At 54.5% G+C, this 21,178-nt stretch overlaps 1 protein-coding gene across 1 annotated transcript in view; it reads left to right on the forward strand.

Annotated features, from left to right (window-relative positions):
- Window positions 1-21,178, forward strand: part of MUC19 (mucin 19, oligomeric) — a 170,545-nt gene that overhangs the window by 81,147 nt on the left and 68,220 nt on the right. Inside the window, exons 63-76 of the mRNA XM_044226370.1 lie at window positions 1,701-1,736; window positions 2,034-2,132; window positions 4,636-4,674; window positions 5,566-5,664; window positions 7,736-7,771; window positions 8,069-8,167; window positions 9,994-10,032; window positions 10,921-11,019; window positions 13,094-13,129; window positions 13,427-13,525; window positions 16,029-16,067; window positions 16,970-17,068; window positions 19,143-19,178; window positions 19,476-19,574. Coding sequence (XP_044082305.1) covers window positions 1,701-1,736; window positions 2,034-2,132; window positions 4,636-4,674; window positions 5,566-5,664; window positions 7,736-7,771; window positions 8,069-8,167; window positions 9,994-10,032; window positions 10,921-11,019; window positions 13,094-13,129; window positions 13,427-13,525; window positions 16,029-16,067; window positions 16,970-17,068; window positions 19,143-19,178; window positions 19,476-19,574 — 954 coding nt within the window. The remainder of the gene's footprint in view (window positions 1-1,700; window positions 1,737-2,033; window positions 2,133-4,635; window positions 4,675-5,565; window positions 5,665-7,735; window positions 7,772-8,068; window positions 8,168-9,993; window positions 10,033-10,920; window positions 11,020-13,093; window positions 13,130-13,426; window positions 13,526-16,028; window positions 16,068-16,969; window positions 17,069-19,142; window positions 19,179-19,475; window positions 19,575-21,178) is intronic.

Genomic DNA, 21,178 nt, shown 5'->3' on the forward strand with positions numbered 1-21,178 from the left:
GGATGACATTCGGGAACGTGGGAAAAGGAGAGATTTCCCTGGTCCATGACACTTCTTGGATGTCAAGGACATCAACTTTCAGATGATGCCTGAAGCTGAACGATGAGACTCAAATCCCATTGAGAGCGTGGCCGATGGGCATCTTTCCTCCCAGAAGGAAGCAAGCAACGAAAGGTCTCAGGAGAGGTAGAGACCAGATTCGAACCCCGAAAGCCCTGGGCCTCCTCTGGCATGGCTCCACAGTGGTGGGATCTGTGCGATAGGGCATGCTTCCGAGATGAAACGGACCACAGCGTGCCGGTCCTCGTGCGCCCCGGACGGCGTTTGTCGCACTGTGGCTTTCAAGGACAAAAACGTGAGGGCCGTTCCACAGGTAGACATGATTGGGAGTCAAAGCAAACGATCCTGTGTTCACGCTGCCGTGTAGGGAGTGAGGCATGAACGTCAAACGGCAGTCCAGTTTGCTCTCCTCGCAGTCCCATCTGCCCGTGGCCTCGCTCAGGCGGTCCACGTGTGCCACCTAACACCCGCGGTTGTCCAACGTAGCTCATCTTCCTCAAAGGCGGAGCTGTTCAAGGAATGGTTTCCAGACCACCAGCATCCCCTTCTCCGGGGATCTTTGCAGAAATGCCAGCGTTCCGGCCCCCGAGCCTAGCAACAGACACTGTGCCAGAGGAGCCCAGCAAATGGTCGGAACAGGAAGTCGAAGGCCGCGAAGCCTGTCACCGTTGAGACCATTTCCAGACTTTCGCCAGGTCCCCCCGACGAACCCTTAGTCGATACTCCACCACAGGGGACTTGCCAAAATTCAGCTTGACACCCTGTCTCTCCACGTCTTAGAAGCCCTGCGGAGTCCTGGTCGCTTTCAGCAGGAAGCAAAAGTCCGTCCCGGACCATGAGGCATCATTTCTTTAGTACGCACAGTGGGCCTTGACTTTGTGTGTTGATCTGTGGACCCATGGCCCAGTGATCTTTAGCTACACTTGTGTTGGCCTCGCCCGATTTGTGATGTCAGATTTCGGTGGCAGATCCTTTCTGGGCAGACCGTGGCCAGCACATGATCCTTTGGTAGGGTGAAGGATGGAATCTGCAGCAGCCCGACGTACGCAACGCGTTCTGCATGCCGTTAGAGTCGGGAATTTGCTGAAGGGTGAGGGGGCCAGCATTCTTGGGGCACGATGGCAAGGGCATCAGCTCGGTCTTGTGGCAGCCAGCCGGTCGTAGGGACAGGGGCTTGGAGCAGGGCTCCTCAGTGTTTGGTCCACAAAGGAGGGCCACCCGGAACCGTTCGCTCCTGCTCCATGCTATGCTACGAGGGGAGTAGCAATTTGACGCGGGGCTTTTCCCTCTGTTGAGGAAAAGCTGATGGTTTCTTTGGGTTTGCTGGGTCAAATGTCCTTTCTGGACGTGTACGGCCCTTCCCCAAAGAGGGCCTCCCACTAGAGCCGATTGGAAATCGTAGCACAGGGCTCCCCCAGCACAGGTGCCCTGAGGAACGGCATGAGAGTCGACAGTCCAGGGTGAGGCTGGCAGGGTTCGGCTCCTGGATCTGCTGCCCACTACCTGGGTGACGTGGAGCAGGCCCCTGGGCCCCGGCTGCTCCATGGGACCCCTAAGAGCGCCTGCGGGGGATGGCTTCTGTCAGACCAAGTGCACTGATTTCTGCCCAGGGTAACGTGGAGTGTCCTGTCTCTTTTCAGGAGGAACCGGCAGCCCGACTGCAGCCGCCAGAGGAGGTAAAGAACCCAGCACGCCCCTGGAACCTAGCGCAGGAGAGCCGAGCGCAGGGAAATCAGACAAGTCAGGATTGGCCCTTTGGCACCTATGTGGTGGCATCGATCGTGACACAGGGCGAACTCACGATTGAGCTGTGTGTGATGTGAGACTGATACTAGCTATGTAGCTGCAGACACCCTAGGAGTCCTTGAAGGCTACTGTTGTGTGGCAAGCCTGACTTCTGTCCTGTGCGGGAAGAGGCACATGCAGAACCCTGCGTGTGTAGGAGTCAAACCGTTTCCCCGTTGTTGTGTCAGGGACCCCGGAAGGTACAGAGGGCTTCACCACAGCCGCAGGGAGTGAGAAGACAAGTGGAGATTCAGCTGGCCCAGGCACAACCTTGGGAGACAGAGCAGGTATGGAAATACCAGGTGGAAAGCATCTGCTTCCTGACGTGCGGGAAGCTGCCGGTGGCTTCTGAGGGAGGGGATCCTAGCCAGCTGGTACGGCCCGTCGTCCTCCTGGGCGGCCCCCTGTCCTGGTTTGTGTGGGCTTCTTCTCGGCAGTGTTTCTCGAGCCTCCGCGCAGACGTGGTGGATAGTGGAGCGGCGTGTGGTCAGACTCCCCAGATTCCGGCCTCTGGGCTTCTGAGCCTGAGTCTGGATGGGCATGGGGCCATGCTTTAGCCCGTCTGGCTCCAAGTGAGAGCGGAGGCCCGACAGGAACACGTGCGTGCAGCTGCTCCACGAGCCAGTGTCCGGAAAGTGCTTTGAAAGCAGAGGGCAACACAGTGTGTTCTGCTCCACCAAAGCTCCTAGTAGAGAGGTCGTGTGGGTCTGGAGCGGGAGCAGGGGATCACCAGCCGGTGAGACCCCTGGAGTCCCAAGCACTGAAAGGCAGGTGGGAGTGAGTTGAGGATGTCTTTCCGAGGCCAAGGCTTTTGTACGTCCCAGGGGGGTTTCTGGCACATCACGACGTGAGGTCTTCAAATGCTTTTCGCCTCTTTTCTCCAGAAGTCAGAGTGTCAGACGGGCACAGCTAGAGGTTGTGCAGGAATTGTGTGGGCAGCAGGAGTTTATTCTAAGAGCGCATCCATGGCGGCAGGGAAGTAAGGGCATCAGGCTAGGTATGCTGTCGAGGCTGAAAACGAAAGAAGTGGAATCCCTTCTGTTCTCCTTCCCAGCTGCCTGCCCCTAGTTGAAGGCTTCGCATGCTTCCCACATCAGTTTTCTCCTTCCTTCGTGGAGGGGGAAGGACATACCCCTCCCTTATGGGACCTGCGGACAGACTCCCTGTGCTAGTGCCGCCTAGTGTAAGACCCAGGAAGTGCTCAGTCAAAGGCCCTCTCTGGCCACTAACCTTTTGAGGGAGCATCCTCCATTGTGTACACGCCTTTCGATCTTAGCCAAGGAGCTGGAGGCTTTGGAGGAAGCGGGAGCACAGTACTTCCTGGGTCAAAATCACCTTTAGGGGGTATTTTTCTCCGGGATGTGACATCTTGCCCAAACAGCAAGCTCTGCGGTACGAAGCTTCATGTGTGTTAGGGAGCACGTCATGGCTCCTCCTGAAGCTGACCTTGCAGGCATTTATATTGAAGAACACTAGAATGTGCACTGCAAGAATGGCCAAACAGTGTTTGTTTCCGTCCAAGCGAAAGGAATCTTTCGAGGGCTCACGCCGCCTTCGCAGTAGCTAGAAAATTCATTGTCCTCCCGTCTGTGACGGGTTTCGAGAGACTCGAGGGCCCGGATTCAAGACGGGTCCCCGCCATCCCCATCTCCAAAACACCACACAAAAAGAGAAAGAGAGGGAGAGAGAAGGGGAGCCCATTGCCTCGTCAGCCCGCCCCTTCACCAGGAAAGCCCTAGACGTGTGTTTTCTCACTCATACGCTACAGACATTTGCAATGTGTCCTCTAGCATGTGTCGTGAGCCACAGTGTTCCCCTTCGCCCTGTGTGGCTCAGAGCCCGTTTAGACGTGGCCATTTTGCAGCAGAGTTGATTGTGTCCCACGGGAAGATGCTGCCGTGAATGAAGGGTTGTTGTGTCCAATTGGAAGGAGCTCAGATGAGAATCACTGAAATGCCCCAGAGGTGACCTTTCTCCAGGGAACTGGAATCGGCACCAGAATGGTCGGGAGGATCAGGGTCTATCCTGCTGCATCATTGTCCCCTGGGGAGTCTCTGGGGGTCAGGGTCAAAGAGTCTTTCTACATGACCCTTCCATGCCGATGAGCAAGACGTGTCCATCCCATGTCCCGTGTGCTTGGGATCGGTGGGAAAAGATGAGATCTGTATTGGTCTGTTGGTGGAGTGTGCCTGGCCCGGACTGGGCAAGTCTTGACAATTAAAGCATGACACTACCTCTGCGAATGCTCACATCAACTTCTCTCGCACTACTTAACACATGGATCATAGCGATGGTGTGAAGCATTCCAAAAAGGACACGCTAGTACTCACGTCATGTTCTCTTCTCTGTTTCTCTGGTCTCAAGTATGGCATTTCCATCACTAGGAAGCCTGGGTGCTCCAAACAGTACAAGAGGCAGTTCATGATTCGCAGAGGCAGCATTACCTGAAAACGCCCTAGGACTTATGGCCCAAGGGACTGGATGACTTGGATTTCAGTCCCAGCCTTGTCAGTGACCAGAGCCATCTTGCAGAAATCACTTACTTTTCATGAGGCCAATTCTGTTCTTCCTTTTGGTTTTCTTCTGTTTTGTTTTGTTTTTCCCTTTGTGGTGAATGAGCAAGATGGGCAGAGGGAGAGGGGGCGAGAGCAACCGAAGCAGTCTCCACACCCAGCTCGGAGCCCAAGCCCGGTTACATCCCACAACCCTGAGATCAGGAGCAGAGCCTTAAGACAGAGGCTTAAGTGACTGATTCCGCAAGTGGCCCCTCATTTCTTTCTTTCTCCTCAGGAACAGCTCGAGGTCTCCCGACTGAACGTTCTACTACAGGTGAGTATATGATGCCAAAATTTATTATGGACAGCGAAAAAAAATTAAAAAAAGAAGAAGAGGAAGAAGAAGAAGGAGGAGGAGGAGGAGGAGGAGGAGGAGGAGGAGAAGAAGAAGGAGAGGAAAAAAGGCTCAGACTTAAAATTCTGTGTAACTTTGGGTTTTTGTGACAGAATTTGTATGAGAGTATGGCTTTGGAGGAAGCCCGGCAAAGAAGGAATTTACGGAGCTTTGCCTACGGTTATCAAATCTTACATCCATAGACTTAAATTTCACTTGGTTTGGACCAGGTTAGAGGGACGGGCTTAAGTAGGGGGTCCCCTTCGACTTTCTTCCGTCTCGTTTCTCAGGAATATCGTCTCTCTGACAGAACTCAGTAGCATCACACTCCACATGTTAAAGAAAAACAAAATTTTTAAAAAGGTAGACTAGCCTCAGAGGAAAGGTGCCTCTGTCTAAGGAGATATTTTGATCTCGTAGGGGTTTTAAGTGGAAGGGTGCCATGAGCTCCATCCTGTCATTTCCTCATTGTTCCTAGCATCCCCGAGGGATAGTGTGATGAGGGCGGGAGGTTCCATTTCTTTGGATGCAACGTCACGGAGATATGTAGAGGAAGACGTAAGATGACCCAGTTTGAGTTGTGGAAAGCACGAGTGTGGCAAAGAAGGCCACAACCACCCCAAGAAGGAAGTAGCAAGGATGATAACAAAAAGTGGAGGAGAGTTATATTAGAACAAAATCTCCGGGAAGTCTGGACAGCAAGTCGCTGGAAGAAAGTCGCTTCCATTTTCTCGGGGGGTGGGGGGGACCTGGCGGGAGAGGTCCATTCCCCTTTGGGCGAAAACGGGCAAGTGTGTTTGAAATGAGTAGTTCATTCTACGGTTTTCTCAGGTGTTGCTGGACGTCCGGTTTCCACGACCCTCAATGCTGGCAGCCTAGGCAGCACTGGAGCGGGCCCCGCCTTCACCAGTAGCCCTGGCCACACACCAGGTAAAGCCAGTTCCCAACAACGGAGCCCTTCGACGCCTAAGCACCTGGTTTCAGGCAGTGCTGCTCAGTCCAATAGCGTCCAGACTAACAGACATCTGACCCGTTACGTCGACTGGTGATAGCACGTATACCCGTTTTCAGCAGGGTTTTCCATCTTTTGTGCTTGCTCTTGATGTTGTTGTTGTTGTCGTCCTTCTCTTGACCCTGAAGAGAAAGGCACAAGGGACACAGGCTTCAGAGCAGGCGAGACCAAGAAGTGATTGAAAGGCCATGTCTTCCATAGCTTCCCTCTACCAGTCGTCCTGGATTTCACGTCAGGGCCCCTGGGAGAGTCTTGGGTGGGAGGGGTGCTAAGTGAGCTGATGGCGTTGGGATGACATTCGGGAACGTGGGAAAAGGAGAGATTTCCCTGGTCCATGACACTTCTTGGATGTCAAGGACATCAACTTTCAGATGATGCCTGAAGCTGAACGATGAGACTCAAATCCCATTGAGAGCGTGGCCGATGGGCATCTTTCCTCCCAGAAGGAAGCAAGCAACGAAAGGTCTCAGGAGAGGTAGAGACCAGATTCGAACCCCGAAAGCCCTGGGCCTCCTCTGGCATGGCTCCACAGTGGTGGGATCTGTGCGATAGGGCATGCTTCCGAGATGAAACGGACCACAGCGTGCCGGTCCTCGTGCGCCCCGGACGGCGTTTGTCGCACTGTGGCTTTCAAGGACAAAAACGTGAGGGCCGTTCCACAGGTAGACATGATTGGGAGTCAAAGCAAACGATCCTGTGTTCACGCTGCCGTGTAGGGAGTGAGGCATGAACGTCAAACGGCAGTCCAGTTTGCTCTCCTCGCAGTCCCATCTGCCCGTGGCCTCGCTCAGGCGGTCCACGTGTGCCACCTAACACCCGCGGTTGTCCAACGTAGCTCATCTTCCTCAAAGGCGGAGCTGTTCAAGGAATGGTTTCCAGACCACCAGCATCCCCTTCTCCGGGGATCTTTGCAGAAATGCCAGCGTTCCGGCCCCCGAGCCTAGCAACAGACACTGTGCCAGAGGAGCCCAGCAAATGGTCGGAACAGGAAGTCGAAGGCCGCGAAGCCTGTCACCGTTGAGACCATTTCCAGACTTTCGCCAGGTCCCCCCGACGAACCCTTAGTCGATACTCCACCACAGGGGACTTGCCAAAATTCAGCTTGACACCCTGTCTCTCCACGTCTTAGAAGCCCTGCGGAGTCCTGGTCGCTTTCAGCAGGAAGCAAAAGTCCGTCCCGGACCATGAGGCATCATTTCTTTAGTACGCACAGTGGGCCTTGACTTTGTGTGTTGATCTGTGGACCCATGGCCCAGTGATCTTTAGCTACACTTGTGTTGGCCTCGCCCGATTTGTGATGTCAGATTTCGGTGGCAGATCCTTTCTGGGCAGACCGTGGCCAGCACATGATCCTTTGGTAGGGTGAAGGATGGAATCTGCAGCAGCCCGACGTACGCAACGCGTTCTGCATGCCGTTAGAGTCGGGAATTTGCTGAAGGGTGAGGGGGCCAGCATTCTTGGGGCACGATGGCAAGGGCATCAGCTCGGTCTTGTGGCAGCCAGCCGGTCGTAGGGACAGGGGCTTGGAGCAGGGCTCCTCAGTGTTTGGTCCACAAAGGAGGGCCACCCGGAACCGTTCGCTCCTGCTCCATGCTATGCTACGAGGGGAGTAGCAATTTGACGCGGGGCTTTTCCCTCTGTTGAGGAAAAGCTGATGGTTTCTTTGGGTTTGCTGGGTCAAATGTCCTTTCTGGACGTGTACGGCCCTTCCCCAAAGAGGGCCTCCCACTAGAGCCGATTGGAAATCGTAGCACAGGGCTCCCCCAGCACAGGTGCCCTGAGGAACGGCATGAGAGTCGACAGTCCAGGGTGAGGCTGGCAGGGTTCGGCTCCTGGATCTGCTGCCCACTACCTGGGTGACGTGGAGCAGGCCCCTGGGCCCCGGCTGCTCCATGGGACCCCTAAGAGCGCCTGCGGGGGATGGCTTCTGTCAGACCAAGTGCACTGATTTCTGCCCAGGGTAACGTGGAGTGTCCTGTCTCTTTTCAGGAGGAACCGGCAGCCCGACTGCAGCCGCCAGAGGAGGTAAAGAACCCAGCACGCCCCTGGAACCTAGCGCAGGAGAGCCGAGCGCAGGGAAATCAGACAAGTCAGGATTGGCCCTTTGGCACCTATGTGGTGGCATCGATCGTGACACAGGGCGAACTCACGATTGAGCTGTGTGTGATGTGAGACTGATACTAGCTATGTAGCTGCAGACACCCTAGGAGTCCTTGAAGGCTACTGTTGTGTGGCAAGCCTGACTTCTGTCCTGTGCGGGAAGAGGCACATGCAGAACCCTGCGTGTGTAGGAGTCAAACCGTTTCCCCGTTGTTGTGTCAGGGACCCCGGAAGGTACAGAGGGCTTCACCACAGCCGCAGGGAGTGAGAAGACAAGTGGAGATTCAGCTGGCCCAGGCACAACCTTGGGAGACAGAGCAGGTATGGAAATACCAGGTGGAAAGCATCTGCTTCCTGACGTGCGGGAAGCTGCCGGTGGCTTCTGAGGGAGGGGATCCTAGCCAGCTGGTACGGCCCGTCGTCCTCCTGGGCGGCCCCCTGTCCTGGTTTGTGTGGGCTTCTTCTCGGCAGTGTTTCTCGAGCCTCCGCGCAGACGTGGTGGATAGTGGAGCGGCGTGTGGTCAGACTCCCCAGATTCCGGCCTCTGGGCTTCTGAGCCTGAGTCTGGATGGGCATGGGGCCATGCTTTAGCCCGTCTGGCTCCAAGTGAGAGCGGAGGCCCGACAGGAACACGTGCGTGCAGCTGCTCCACGAGCCAGTGTCCGGAAAGTGCTTTGAAAGCAGAGGGCAACACAGTGTGTTCTGCTCCACCAAAGCTCCTAGTAGAGAGGTCGTGTGGGTCTGGAGCGGGAGCAGGGGATCACCAGCCGGTGAGACCCCTGGAGTCCCAAGCACTGAAAGGCAGGTGGGAGTGAGTTGAGGATGTCTTTCCGAGGCCAAGGCTTTTGTACGTCCCAGGGGGGTTTCTGGCACATCACGACGTGAGGTCTTCAAATGCTTTTCGCCTCTTTTCTCCAGAAGTCAGAGTGTCAGACGGGCACAGCTAGAGGTTGTGCAGGAATTGTGTGGGCAGCAGGAGTTTATTCTAAGAGCGCATCCATGGCGGCAGGGAAGTAAGGGCATCAGGCTAGGTATGCTGTCAAGGCTGAAAACGAAAGAAGTGGAATCCCTTCTGTTCTCCTTCCCAGCTGCCTGCCCCTAGTTGAAGGCTTCGCATGCTTCCCACATCAGTTTTCTCCTTCCTTCGTGGAGGGGGAAGGACATACCCCTCCCTTATGGGACCTGCGGACAGACTCCCTGTGCTAGTGCCGCCTAGTGTAAGACCCAGGAAGTGCTCAGTCAAAGGCCCTCTCTGGCCACTAACCTTTTGAGGGAGCATCCTCCATTGTGTACACGCCTTTCGATCTTAGCCAAGGAGCTGGAGGCTTTGGAGGAAGCGGGAGCACAGTACTTCCTGGGTCAAAATCACCTTTAGGGGGTATTTTTCTCCGGGATGTGACATCTTGCCCAAACAGCAAGCTCTGCGGTACGAAGCTTCATGTGTGTTAGGGAGCACGTCATGGCTCCTCCTGAAGCTGACCTTGCAGGCATCGGTGGGATCGGTGGGAAAAGATGAGATCTGTATTGGTCTGTTGGTGGAGTGTGCCTGGCCCGGACTGGGCAAGTCTTGACAATTAAAGCATGACACTACCTCTGCGAATGCTCACATCAACTTCTCTCGCACTACTTAACACATGGATCATAGCGATGGTGTGAAGCATTCCAAAAAGGACACGCTAGTACTCACGTCATGTTCTCTTCTCTGTTTCTCTGGTCTCAAGTATGGCATTTCCATCACTAGGAAGCTTGGGTGCTCCAAACAGTACAAGAGGCAGTTCATGATTCGCAGAGGCAGCATTACCTGAAAACGCCCTAGGACTTATGGCCCAAGGGACTGGATGACTTGGATTTCAGTCCCAGCCTTGTCAGTGACCAGAGCCATCTTGCAGAAATCACTTACTTTTCATGAGGCCAATTCTGTTCTTCCTTTTGGTTTTCTTCTGTTTTGTTTTGTTTTTCCCTTTGTGGTGAATGAGCAAGATGGGCAGAGGGAGAGGGGGCGAGAGCAACCGAAGCAGTCTCCACACCCAGCTCGGAGCCCAAGCCCGGTTACATCCCACAACCCTGAGATCAGGAGCAGAGCCTTAAGACAGAGGCTTAAGTGACTGATTCCGCAAGTGGCCCCTCATTTCTTTCTTTCTCCTCAGGAACAGCTCGAGGTCTCCCGACTGAACGTTCTACTACAGGTGAGTATATGATGCCAAAATTTATTATGGAGAGCGAAAAAAAATTAAAAAAAAGAAGAAGAGCAAGAAGAAGAAGGAGGAGGAGGAGGAGGAGGAGGAGGAGGAGGAGAAGAAGGAGAGGAAAAAAGGCTCAGACTTAAAATTCTGTGTAACTTTGGGTTTTTGTGACAGAATTTGTATGAGAGTATGGCTTTGGAGGAAGCCCGGCAAAGAAGGAATTTACGGAGCTTTGCCTACGGTTATCAAATCTTACATCCATAGACTTAAATTTCACTTGGTTTGGACCAGGTTAGAGGGACGGGCTTAAGTAGGGGGTCCCCTTCGACTTTCTTCCGTCTCGTTTCTCAGGAATATCGTCTCTCTGACAGAACTCAGTAGCATCACACTCCACATGTTAAAGAAAAACAAAATTTTTAAAAAGGTAGACTAGCCTCAGAGGAAAGGTGCCTCTGTCTAAGGAGATATTTTGATCTCGTAGGGGTTTTAAGTGGAAGGGTGCCATGAGCTCCATCCTGTCATTTCCTCATTGTTCCTAGCATCCCCGAGGGATAGTGTGATGAGGGCGGGAGGTTCCATTTCTTTGGATGCAACGTCACGGAGATATGTAGAGGAAGACGTAAGATGACCCAGTTTGAGTTGTGGAAAGCACGAGTGTGGCAAAGAAGGCCGCAACCACCCCAAGAAGGAAGTAGCAAGGATGATAACAAAAAGTGGAGGAGAGTTATATTAGAACAAAATCTCCGGGAAGTCTGGACAGCAAGTCGCTGGAAGAAAGTCGCTTCCATTTTCTCGGGGGGTGGGGGGACCTGGCGGGAGAGGTCCATTCCCCTTTGGGCGAAAACGGGCAAGTGTGTTTGAAATGAGTAGTTCATTCTACGGTTTTCTCAGGTGTTGCTGGACGTCCGGTTTCCACGACCCTCAATGCTGGCAGCCTAGGCAGCACTGGAGCGGGCCCCGCCTTCACCAGTAGCCCTGGCCACACACCAGGTAAAGCCAGTTCCCAACAACGGAGCCCTTCGACGCCTAAGCAACTGGTTTCAGGCAGTGCTGCTCAGTCCAATAGCGTCCAGACTAACAGACATCTGACCCGTTACGTCGACTGGTGATAGCACGTATACCCGTTTTCAGCAGGGTTTTCCATCTTTTGTGCTTGCTCTTGATGTTGTTGTTGTTGTTGTCGTCCTTCTCTTGACCCTGAAGAGAAAGGCACAAGGGACACAGGCTTCAGAGCAGGCGAGACCAAGAAGTGATTGAAAGGCCATGTCTTCCATAGCTTCCCTCTACCAGTCGTCCTGGATTTCACGTCAGGGCCCCTGGGAGAGTCTTGGGTGGGAGGGGTGCTAAGTGAGCTGATGGCGTTGGGATGACATTCGGGAACGTGGGAAAAGGAGAGATTTCCCTGGTCCATGACACTTCTTGGATGTCAAGGACATCAACTTTCAGATGATGCCTGAAGCTGAACGATGAGACTCAAATCCCATTGAGAGCGTGGCCGATGGGCATCTTTCCTCCCAGAAGGAAGCAAGCAACGAAAGGTCTCAGGAGAGGTAGAGACCAGATTCGAACCCCGAAAGCCCTGGGCCTCCTCTGGCATGGCTCCACAGTGGTGGGATCTGTGCGATAGGGCATGCTTCCGAGATGAAACGGACCACAGCGTGCCGGTCCTCGTGCGCCCCGGACGGCGTTTGTCGCACTGTGGCTTTCAAGGACAAAAACGTGAGGGCCGTTCCACAGGTAGACATGATTGGGAGTCAAAGCAAACGATCCTGTGTTCACGCTGCCGTGTAGGGAGTGAGGCATGAACGTCAAACGGCAGTCCAGTTTGCTCTCCTCGCAGTCCCATCTGCCCGTGGCCTCGCTCAGGCGGTCCACGTGTGCCACCTAACACCCGCGGTTGTCCAACGTAGCTCATCTTCCTCAAAGGCGGAGCTGTTCAAGGAATGGTTTCCAGACCACCAGCATCCCCTTCTCCGGGGATCTTTGCAGAAATGCCAGCGTTCCGGCCCCCGAGCCTAGCAACAGACACTGTGCCAGAGGAGCCCAGCAAATGGTCGGAACAGGAAGTCGAAGGCCGCGAAGCCTGTCACCGTTGAGACCATTTCCAGACTTTCGCCAGGTCCCCCCGACGAACCCTTAGTCGATACTCCACCACAGGGGACTTGCCAAAATTCAGCTTGACACCCTGTCTCTCCACGTCTTAGAAGCCCTGCGGAGTCCTGGTCGCTTTCAGCAGGAAGCAAAAGTCCGTCCCGGACCATGAGGCATCATTTCTTTAGTACGCACAGTGGGCCTTGACTTTGTGTGTTGATCTGTGGACCCATGGCCCAGTGATCTTTAGCTACACTTGTGTTGGCCTCGCCCGATTTGTGATGTCAGATTTCGGTGGCAGATCCTTTCTGGGCAGACCGTGGCCAGCACATGATCCTTTGGTAGGGTGAAGGATGGAATCTGCAGCAGCCCGACGTACGCAACGCGTTCTGCATGCCGTTAGAGTCGGGAATTTGCTGAAGGGTGAGGGGGCCAGCATTCTTGGGGCACGATGGCAAGGGCATCAGCTCGGTCTTGTGGCAGCCAGCCGGTCGTAGGGACAGGGGCTTGGAGCAGGGCTCCTCAGTGTTTGGTCCACAAAGGAGGGCCACCCGGAACCGTTCGCTCCTGCTCCATGCTATGCTACGAGGGGAGTAGCAATTTGACGCGGGGCTTTTCCCTCTGTTGAGGAAAAGCTGATGGTTTCTTTGGGTTTGCTGGGTCAAATGTCCTTTCTGGACGTGTACGGCCCTTCCCCAAAGAGGGCCTCCCACTAGAGCCGATTGGAAATCGTAGCACAGGGCTCCCCCAGCACAGGTGCCCTGAGGAACGGCATGAGAGTCGACAGTCCAGGGTGAGGCTGGCAGGGTTCGGCTCCTGGATCTGCTGCCCACTACCTGGGTGACGTGGAGCAGGCCCCTGGGCCCCGGCTGCTCCATGGGACCCCTAAGAGCGCCTGCGGGGGATGGCTTCTGTCAGACCAAGTGCACTGATTTCTGCCCAGGGTAACGTGGAGTGTCCTGTCTCTTTTCAGGAGGAACCGGCAGCCCGACTGCAGCCGCCAGAGGAGGTAAAGAACCCAGCACGCCCCTGGAACCTAGCGCAGGAGAGCCGAGCGCAGGGAAATCAGACAAGTCAGGATTGGCCCTTTGGCACCTATGTGGTGGCATCGATCGTGACACAGGGCGAACTCACGATTGAGCTGTGTGTGATGTGAGACTGATACTAGCTATGTAGCTGCAGACACCCTAGGAGTCCTTGAAGGCTACTGTTGTGTGGCAAGCCTGACTTCTGTCCTGTGCGGGAAGAGGCACATGCAGAACCCTGCGTGTGTAGGAGTCAAACCGTTTCCCCGTTGTTGTGTCAGGGACCCCGGAAGGTACAGAGGGCTTCACCACAGCCGCAGGGAGTGAGAAGACAAGTGGAGATTCAGCTGTCCCAGGCACAACCTTGGGAGACAGAGCAGGTATGGAAATACCAGGTGGAAAGCATCTGCTTCCTGACGTGCGGGAAGCTGCCGGTGGCTTCTGAGGGAGGGGATCCTAGCCAGCTGGTACGGCCCGTCGTCCTCCTGGGCGGCCCCCTGTCCTGGTTTGTGTGGGCTTCTTCTCGGCAGTGTTTCTCGAGCCTCCGCGCAGACGTGGTGGATAGTGGAGCGGCGTGTGGTCAGACTCCCCAGATTCCGGCCTCTGGGCTTCTGAGCCTGAGTCTGGATGGGCATGGGGCCATGCTTTAGCCCGTCTGGCTCCAAGTGAGAGCGGAGGCCCGACAGGAACACGTGCGTGCAGCTGCTCCACGAGCCAGTGTCCGGAAAGTGCTTTGAAAGCAGAGGGCAACACAGTGTGTTCTGCTCCACCAAAGCTCCTAGTAGAGAGGTCGTGTGGGTCTGGAGCGGGAGCAGGGGATCACCAGCCGGTGAGACCCCTGGAGTCCCAAGCACTGAAAGGCAGGTGGGAGTGAGTTGAGGATGTCTTTCCGAGGCCAAGGCTTTTGTACGTCCCAGGGGGGTTTCTGGCACATCACGACGTGAGGTCTTCAAATGCTTTTCGCCTCTTTTCTCCAGAAGTCAGAGTGTCAGACGGGCACAGCTAGAGGTTGTGCAGGAATTGTGTGGGCAGCAGGAGTTTATTCTAAGAGCGCATCCATGGCGGCAGGGAAGTAAGGGCATCAGGCTAGGTATGCTGTCGAGGCTGAAAACGAAAGAAGTGGAATCCCTTCTGTTCTCCTTCCCAGCTGCCTGCCCCTAGTTGAAGGCTTCGCATGCTTCCCACATCAGTTTTCTCCTTCCTTCGTGGAGGGGGAAGGACATACCCCTCCCTTATGGGACCTGCGGACAGACTCCCTGTGCTAGTGCCGCCTAGTGTAAGACCCAGGAAGTGCTCAGTCAAAGGCCCTCTCTGGCCACTAACCTTTTGAGGGAGCATCCTCCATTGTGTACACGCCTTTCGATCTTAGCCAAGGAGCTGGAGGCTTTGGAGGAAGCGGGAGCACAGTACTTCCTGGGTCAAAATCACCTTTAGGGGGTATTTTTCTCCGGGATGTGACATCTTGCCCAAACAGCAAGCTCTGCGGTACGAAGCTTCATGTGTGTTAGGGAGCACGTCATGGCTCCTCCTGAAGCTGACCTTGCAGGCATTTATATTGAAGAACACTAGAATGTGCACTGCAAGAATGGCCAAACAGTGTTTGTTTCCGTCCAAGCGAAAGGAATCTTTCGAGGGCTCACGCCGCCTTCGCAGTAGCTAGAAAATTCATTGTCCTCCCGTCTGTGACGGGTTTCGAGAGACTCGAGGGCCCGGATTCAAGACGGGTCCCCGCCATCCCCATCTCCAAAACACCACACAAAAAGAGAAAGAGAGGGAGAGAGAAGGGGAGCCCATTGCCTCGTCAGCCCGCCCCTTCACCAGGAAAGCCCTAGACGTGTGTTTTCTCACTCATACGCTACAGACATTTGCAATGTGTCCTCTAGCATGTGTCGTGAGCCACAGTGTTCCCCTTCGCCCTGTGTGGCTCAGAGCCCGTTTAGACGTGGCCATTTTGCAGCAGAGTTGATTGTGTCCCACGGGAAGATGCTGCCGTGAATGAAGGGTTGTTGTGTCCAATTGGAAGGAGCTCAGATGAGAATCACTGAAATGCCCCAGAGGTGACCTTTCTCCAGGGAACTGGAATCGGCACCAGAATGGTCAGGAGGATCAGGGTCTATCCTGCTGCATCATTGTGCCCTGGGGAGTCTCTGGGGGTCAGGGTCAAAGAGTCTTTCTACATGACCCTTCCATGCCGATGAGCAAGACGTGTCCATCCCATGTCCCGTGTGCTTGGGATCGGTGGGAAAAGATGAGATCTGTATTGGTCTGTTGGTGGAGTGTGCCTGGCCCGGACTGGGCAAGTCTTGACAATTAAAGCATGACACTACCTCTGCGAATGCTCACATCAACTTCTCTCGCACTACTTAACACATGGATCATAGCGATGGTGTGAAGCATTCCAAAAAGGACACGCTAGTACTCACGTCATGTTCTCTTCTCTGTTTCTCTGGTCTCAAGTATGGCATTTCCATCACTAGGAAGCCTGGGTGCTCCAAACAGTACAAGAGGCAGTTCATGATTCGCAGAGGCAGCATTACCTGAAAACGCTCTAGGACTTATGGCCCAAGGGACTGGATGACTTGGATTTCAGTCCCAGCCTTGTCAGTGACCAGAGCCATCTTGCAGAAATCACTTACTTTTCATGAGGCCAATTCTGTTCTTCCTTTTGGTTTTCTTCTGTTTTGTTTTGTTTTTCCCTTTGTGGTGAATGAGCAAGATGGGCAGAGGGAGAGGGGGCGAGAGCAACCGAAGCAGTCTCCACACCCAGCTCGGAGCCCAAGCCCGGTTACATCCCACAACCCTGAGATCAGGAGCAGAGCCTTAAGACAGAGGCTTAAGTGACTGATTCCGCAAGTGGCCCCTCATTTCGTTCTTTCTCCTCAGGAACAGCTCGAGGTCTCCCGACTGAACGTTCTACTACAGGTGAGTATATGATGCCAAAATTTATTATGGACAGCGAAAAAAAATTAAAAAAAAGAAGAAGAGGAAGAAGAAGAAGAAGAAGAAGGAGGAGGAGGAGGAGGAGGAGGAGGAGGAGGAGGAGGAGAAGAAGGAGAGGAAAAAAGGCTCAGACTTAAAATTCTGTGTAACTTTGGGTTTTTGTGACAGAATTTGTATGAGAGTATGGCTTTGGAGGAAGCCCGGCAAAGAAGGAATTTACGGAGCTTTGCCTACGGTTATCAAATCTTACATCCATAGACTTAAATTTCACTTGGTTTGGACCAGGTTAGAGGGACGGGCTTAAGTAGGGGGTCCCCTTCGACTTTCTTCCGTCTCGTTTCTCAGGAATATCGTCTCTCTGACAGAACTCAGTAGCATCACACTCCACATGTTAAAGAAAAACAAAATTTTTAAAAAGGTAGACTAGCCTCAGAGGAAAGGTGCCTCTGTCTAAGGAGATATTTTGATCTCGTAGGGGTTTTAAGTGGAAGGGTGCCATGAGCTCCATCCTGTCATTTCCTCATTGTTCCTAGCATCCCCGAGGGATAGTGTGATGAGGGCGGGAGGTTCCATTTCTTTGGATGCAACGTCATGAGATATGTAGAGGAAGACGTAAGATGACCCAGTTTGAGTTGTGGAAAGCACGAGTGTGGCAAAGAAGGCCGCAACCACCCCAAGAAGGAAGTAGCAAGGATGATAACAAAAAGTGGAGGAGAGTTATATTAGAACAAAATCTCCGGGAAGTCTGGACAGCAAGTCGCTGGAAGAAAGTCGCTTCCATTTTCTCGGGGGGTGGGGGGACCTGGTGGGAGAGGTCCATTCCCCTTTGGGCGAAAACGGGCAAGTGTGTTTGAAATGAGTAGTTCATTCTACGGTTTTCTCAGGTGTTGCTGGACGTCCGGTTTCCACGACCCTCAATGCTGGCAGCCTAGGCAGCACTGGAGCGGGCCCCGCCTTCACCAGTAGCCCTGGCCACACACCAGGTAAAGCCAGTTCCCAACAACGGAGCCCTTCGACGCCTAAGCAACTGGTTTCAGGCAGTGCTGCTCAGTCCAATAGCGTCCAGACTAACAGACATCTGACCCGTTACGTCGACTGGTGATAGCACGTATACCCGTTTTCAGCAGGGTTTTCCATCTTTTGTGCTTGCTCTTGATGTTGTTGTTGTTGTTGTCGTCCTTCTCTTGACCCTGAAGAGAAAGGCACAAGGGACACAGGCTTCAGAGCAGGCGAGACCAAGAAGTGATTGAAAGGCCATGTCTTCCATAGCTTCCCTCTACCAGTCGTCCTGGATTTCACGTCAGGGCCCCTGGGAGAGTCTTGGGTGGGAGGGGTGCTAAGTGAGCTGATGGCGTTGGGATGACATTCGGGAACGTGGGAAAAGGAGAGATTTCCCTGGTCCATGACACTTCTTGGATGTCAAGGACATCAACTTTCAGATGATGCCTGAAGCTGAACGATGAGACTCAAATCCCATTGAGAGCGTGGCCGATGGGCATCTTTCCTCCCAGAAGGAAGCAAGCAACGAAAGGTCTCAGGAGAGGTAGAGACCAGATTCGAACCCCGAAAGCCCTGGGCCTCCTCTGGCATGGCTCCACAGTGGTGGGATCTGTGCGATAGGGCATGCTTCCGAGATGAAACGGACCACAGCGTGCCGGTCCTCGTGCGCCCCGGACGGCGTTTGTCGCACTGTGGCTTTCAAGGACAAAAACGTGAGGGCCGTTCCACAGGTAGACATGATTGGGAGTCAAAGCAAACGATCCTGTGTTCACGCTGCCGTGTAGGGAGTGAGGCATGAACGTCAAACGGCAGTCCAGTTTGCTCTCCTCGCAGTCCCATCTGCCCGTGGCCTCGCTCAGGCGGTCCACGTGTGCCACCTAACACCCGCGGTTGTCCAACGTAGCTCATCTTCCTCAAAGGCGGAGCTGTTCAAGGAATGGTTTCCAGACCACCAGCATCCCCTTCTCCGGGGATCTTTGCAGAAATGCCAGCGTTCCGGCCCCCGAGCCTAGCAACAGACACTGTGCCAGAGGAGCCCAGCAAATGGTCGGAACAGGAAGTCGAAGGCCGCGAAGCCTGTCACCGTTGAGACCATTTCCAGACTTTCGCCAGGTCCCCCCGACGAACCCTTAGTCGATACTCCACCACAGGGGACTTGCCAAAATTCAGCTTGACACCCTGTCTCTCCACGTCTTAGAAGCCCTGCGGAGTCCTGGTCGCTTTCAGCAGGAAGCAAAAGTCCGTCCCGGACCATGAGGCATCATTTCTTTAGTACGCACAGTGGGCCTTGACTTTGTGTGTTGATCTGTGGACCCATGGCCCAGTGATCTTTAGCTACACTTGTGTTGGCCTCGCCCGATTTGTGATGTCAGATTTCGGTGGCAGATCCTTTCTGGGCAGACCGTGGCCAGCACATGATCCTTTGGTAGGGTGAAGGATGGAATCTGCAGCAGCCCGACGTACGCAACGCGTTCTGCATGCCGTTAGAGTCGGGAATTTGCTGAAGGGTGAGGGGGCCAGCATTCTTGGGGCACGATGGCAAGGGCATCAGCTCGGTCTTGTGGCAGCCAGCCGGTCGTAGGGACAGGGGCTTGGAGCAGGGCTCCTCAGTGTTTGGTCCACAAAGGAGGGCCACCCGGAACCGTTCGCTCCTGCTCCATGCTATGCTACGAGGGGAGTAGCAATTTGACGCGGGGCTTTTCCCTCTGTTGAGGAAAAGCTGATGGTTTCTTTGGGTTTGCTGGGTCAAATGTCCTTTCTGGACGTGTACGGCCCTTCCCCAAAGAGGGCCTCCCACTAGAGCCGATTGGAAATCGTAGCACAGGGCTCCCCCAGCACAGGTGCCCTGAGGAACGGCATGAGAGTCGACAGTCCAGGGTGAGGCTGGCAGGGTTCGGCTCCTGGATCTGCTGCCCACTACCTGGGTGACGTGGAGCAGGCCCCTGGGCCCCGGCTGCTCCATGGGACCCCTAAGAGCGCCTGCGGGGGATGGCTTCTGTCAGACCAAGTGCACTGATTTCTGCCCAGGGTAACGTGGAGTGTCCTGTCTCTTTTCAGGAGGAACCGGCAGCCCGACTGCAGCCGCCAGAGGAGGTAAAGAACCCAGCACGCCCCTGGAACCTAGCGCAGGAGAGCCGAGCGCAGGGAAATCAGACAAGTCAGGATTGGCCCTTTGGCACCTATGTGGTGGCATCGATCGTGACACAGGGCGAACTCACGATTGAGCTGTGTGTGATGTGAGACTGATACTAGCTATGTAGCTGCAGACACCCTAGGAGTCCTTGAAGGCTGCTGTTGTGTGGCAAGCCTGACTTCTGTCCTGTGCGGGAAGAGGCACATGCAGAACCCTGCGTGTGTAGGAGTCAAACCGTTTCCCCGTTGTTGTGTCAGGGACCCCGGAAGGTACAGAGGGCTTCACCACAGCCGCAGGGAGTGAGAAGACAAGTGGAGATTCAGCTGGCCCAGGCACAACCTTGGGAGACAGAGCAGGTATGGAAATACCAGGTGGAAAGCATCTGCTTCCTGACGTGCGGGAAGCTGCCGGTGGCTTCTGAGGGAGGGGATCCTAGCCAGCTGGTACGGCCCGTCGTCCTCCTGGGCGGCCCCCTGTCCTGGTTTGTGTGGGCTTCTTCTCGGCAGTGTTTCTCGAGCCTCCGCGCAGACGTGGTGGATAGTGGAGCGGCGTGTGGTCAGACTCCCCAGATTCTGGCCTCTGGGCTTCTGAGCCTGAGTCTGGATGGGCATGGGGCCATGCTTTAGCCCGTCTGGCTCCAAGTGAGAGCGGAGGCCCGACAGGAACACGTGCGTGCAGCTGCTCCACGAGCCAGTGTCCGGAAAGTGCTTTGAAAGCAGAGGGCAACACAGTGTGTTCTGCTCCACCAAAGCTCCTAGTAGAGAGGTCGTGTGGGTCTGGAGCGGGAGCAGGGGATCACCAGCCGGTGAGACCCCTGGAGTCCCAAGCACTGAAAGGCAGGTGGGAGTGAGTTGAGGATGTCTTTCCGAGGCCAAGGCTTTTGTACGTCCCAGGGGGGTTTCTGGCACATCACGACGTGAGGTCTTCAAATGCTTTTCGCCTCTTTTCTCCAGAAGTCAGAGTGTCAGACGGGCACAGCTAGAGGTTGTGCAGGAATTGTGTGGGCAGCAGGAGTTTATTCTAAGAGCGCATCCATGGCGGCAGGGAAGTAAGGGCATCAGGCTAGGTATGCTGTCGAGGCTGAAAACGAAAGAAGTGGAATCCCTTCTGTTCTCCTTCCCAGCTGCCTGCCCCTAGTTGAAGGCTTCGCATGCTTCCCACATCAGTTTTCTCCTTCCTTCGTGGAGGGGGAAGGACATACCCCTCCCTTATGGGACCTGCGGACAGACTCCCTGTGCTAGTGCCGCCTAGTGTAAGACCCAGGAAGTGCTCAGTCAAAGGCCCTCTCTGGCCACTAACCTTTTGAGGGAGCATCCTCCATTGTGTACACGCCTTTCGATCTTAGCCAAGGAGCTGGAGGCTTTGGAGGAAGCGGGAGCACAGTACTTCCTGGGTCAAAATCACCTTTAGGGGGTATTTTTCTCCGGGATGTGACATCTTGCCCAAACAGCAAGCTCTGCGGTACGAAGCTTCATGTGTGTTAGGGAGCACGTCATGGCTCCTCCTGAAGCTGACCTTGCAGGCATTTATATTGAAGAACACTAGAATGTGCACTGCAAGAATGGCCAAACAGTGTTTGTTTCCGTCCAAGCGAAAGGAATCTTTCGAGGGCTCACGCCGCCTTCGCAGTAGCTAGAAAATTCATTGTCCTCCCGTCTGTGACGGGTTTCGAGAGACTCGAGGGCCCGGATTCAAGACGGGTCCCCGCCATCCCCATCTCCAAAACACCACACAAAAAGAGAAAGAGAGGGAGAGAGAAGGGGAGCCCATTGCCTCGTCAGCCCGCCCCTTCACCAGGAAAGCCCTAGACGTGTGTTTTCTCACTCATACGCTACAGACATTTGCAATGTGTCCTCTAGCATGTGTCGTGAGCCACAGTGTTCCCCTTCGCCCTGTGTGGCTCAGAGCCCGTTTAGACGTGGCCATTTTGCAGCAGAGTTGATTGTGTCCCACGGGAAGA

This window comes from Neovison vison, chromosome 12, assembly GCF_020171115.1.
Source record: "Neovison vison isolate M4711 chromosome 12, ASM_NN_V1, whole genome shotgun sequence".
NCBI classification, from domain to species: Eukaryota; Metazoa; Chordata; class Mammalia; order Carnivora; family Mustelidae; genus Neogale; species Neogale vison.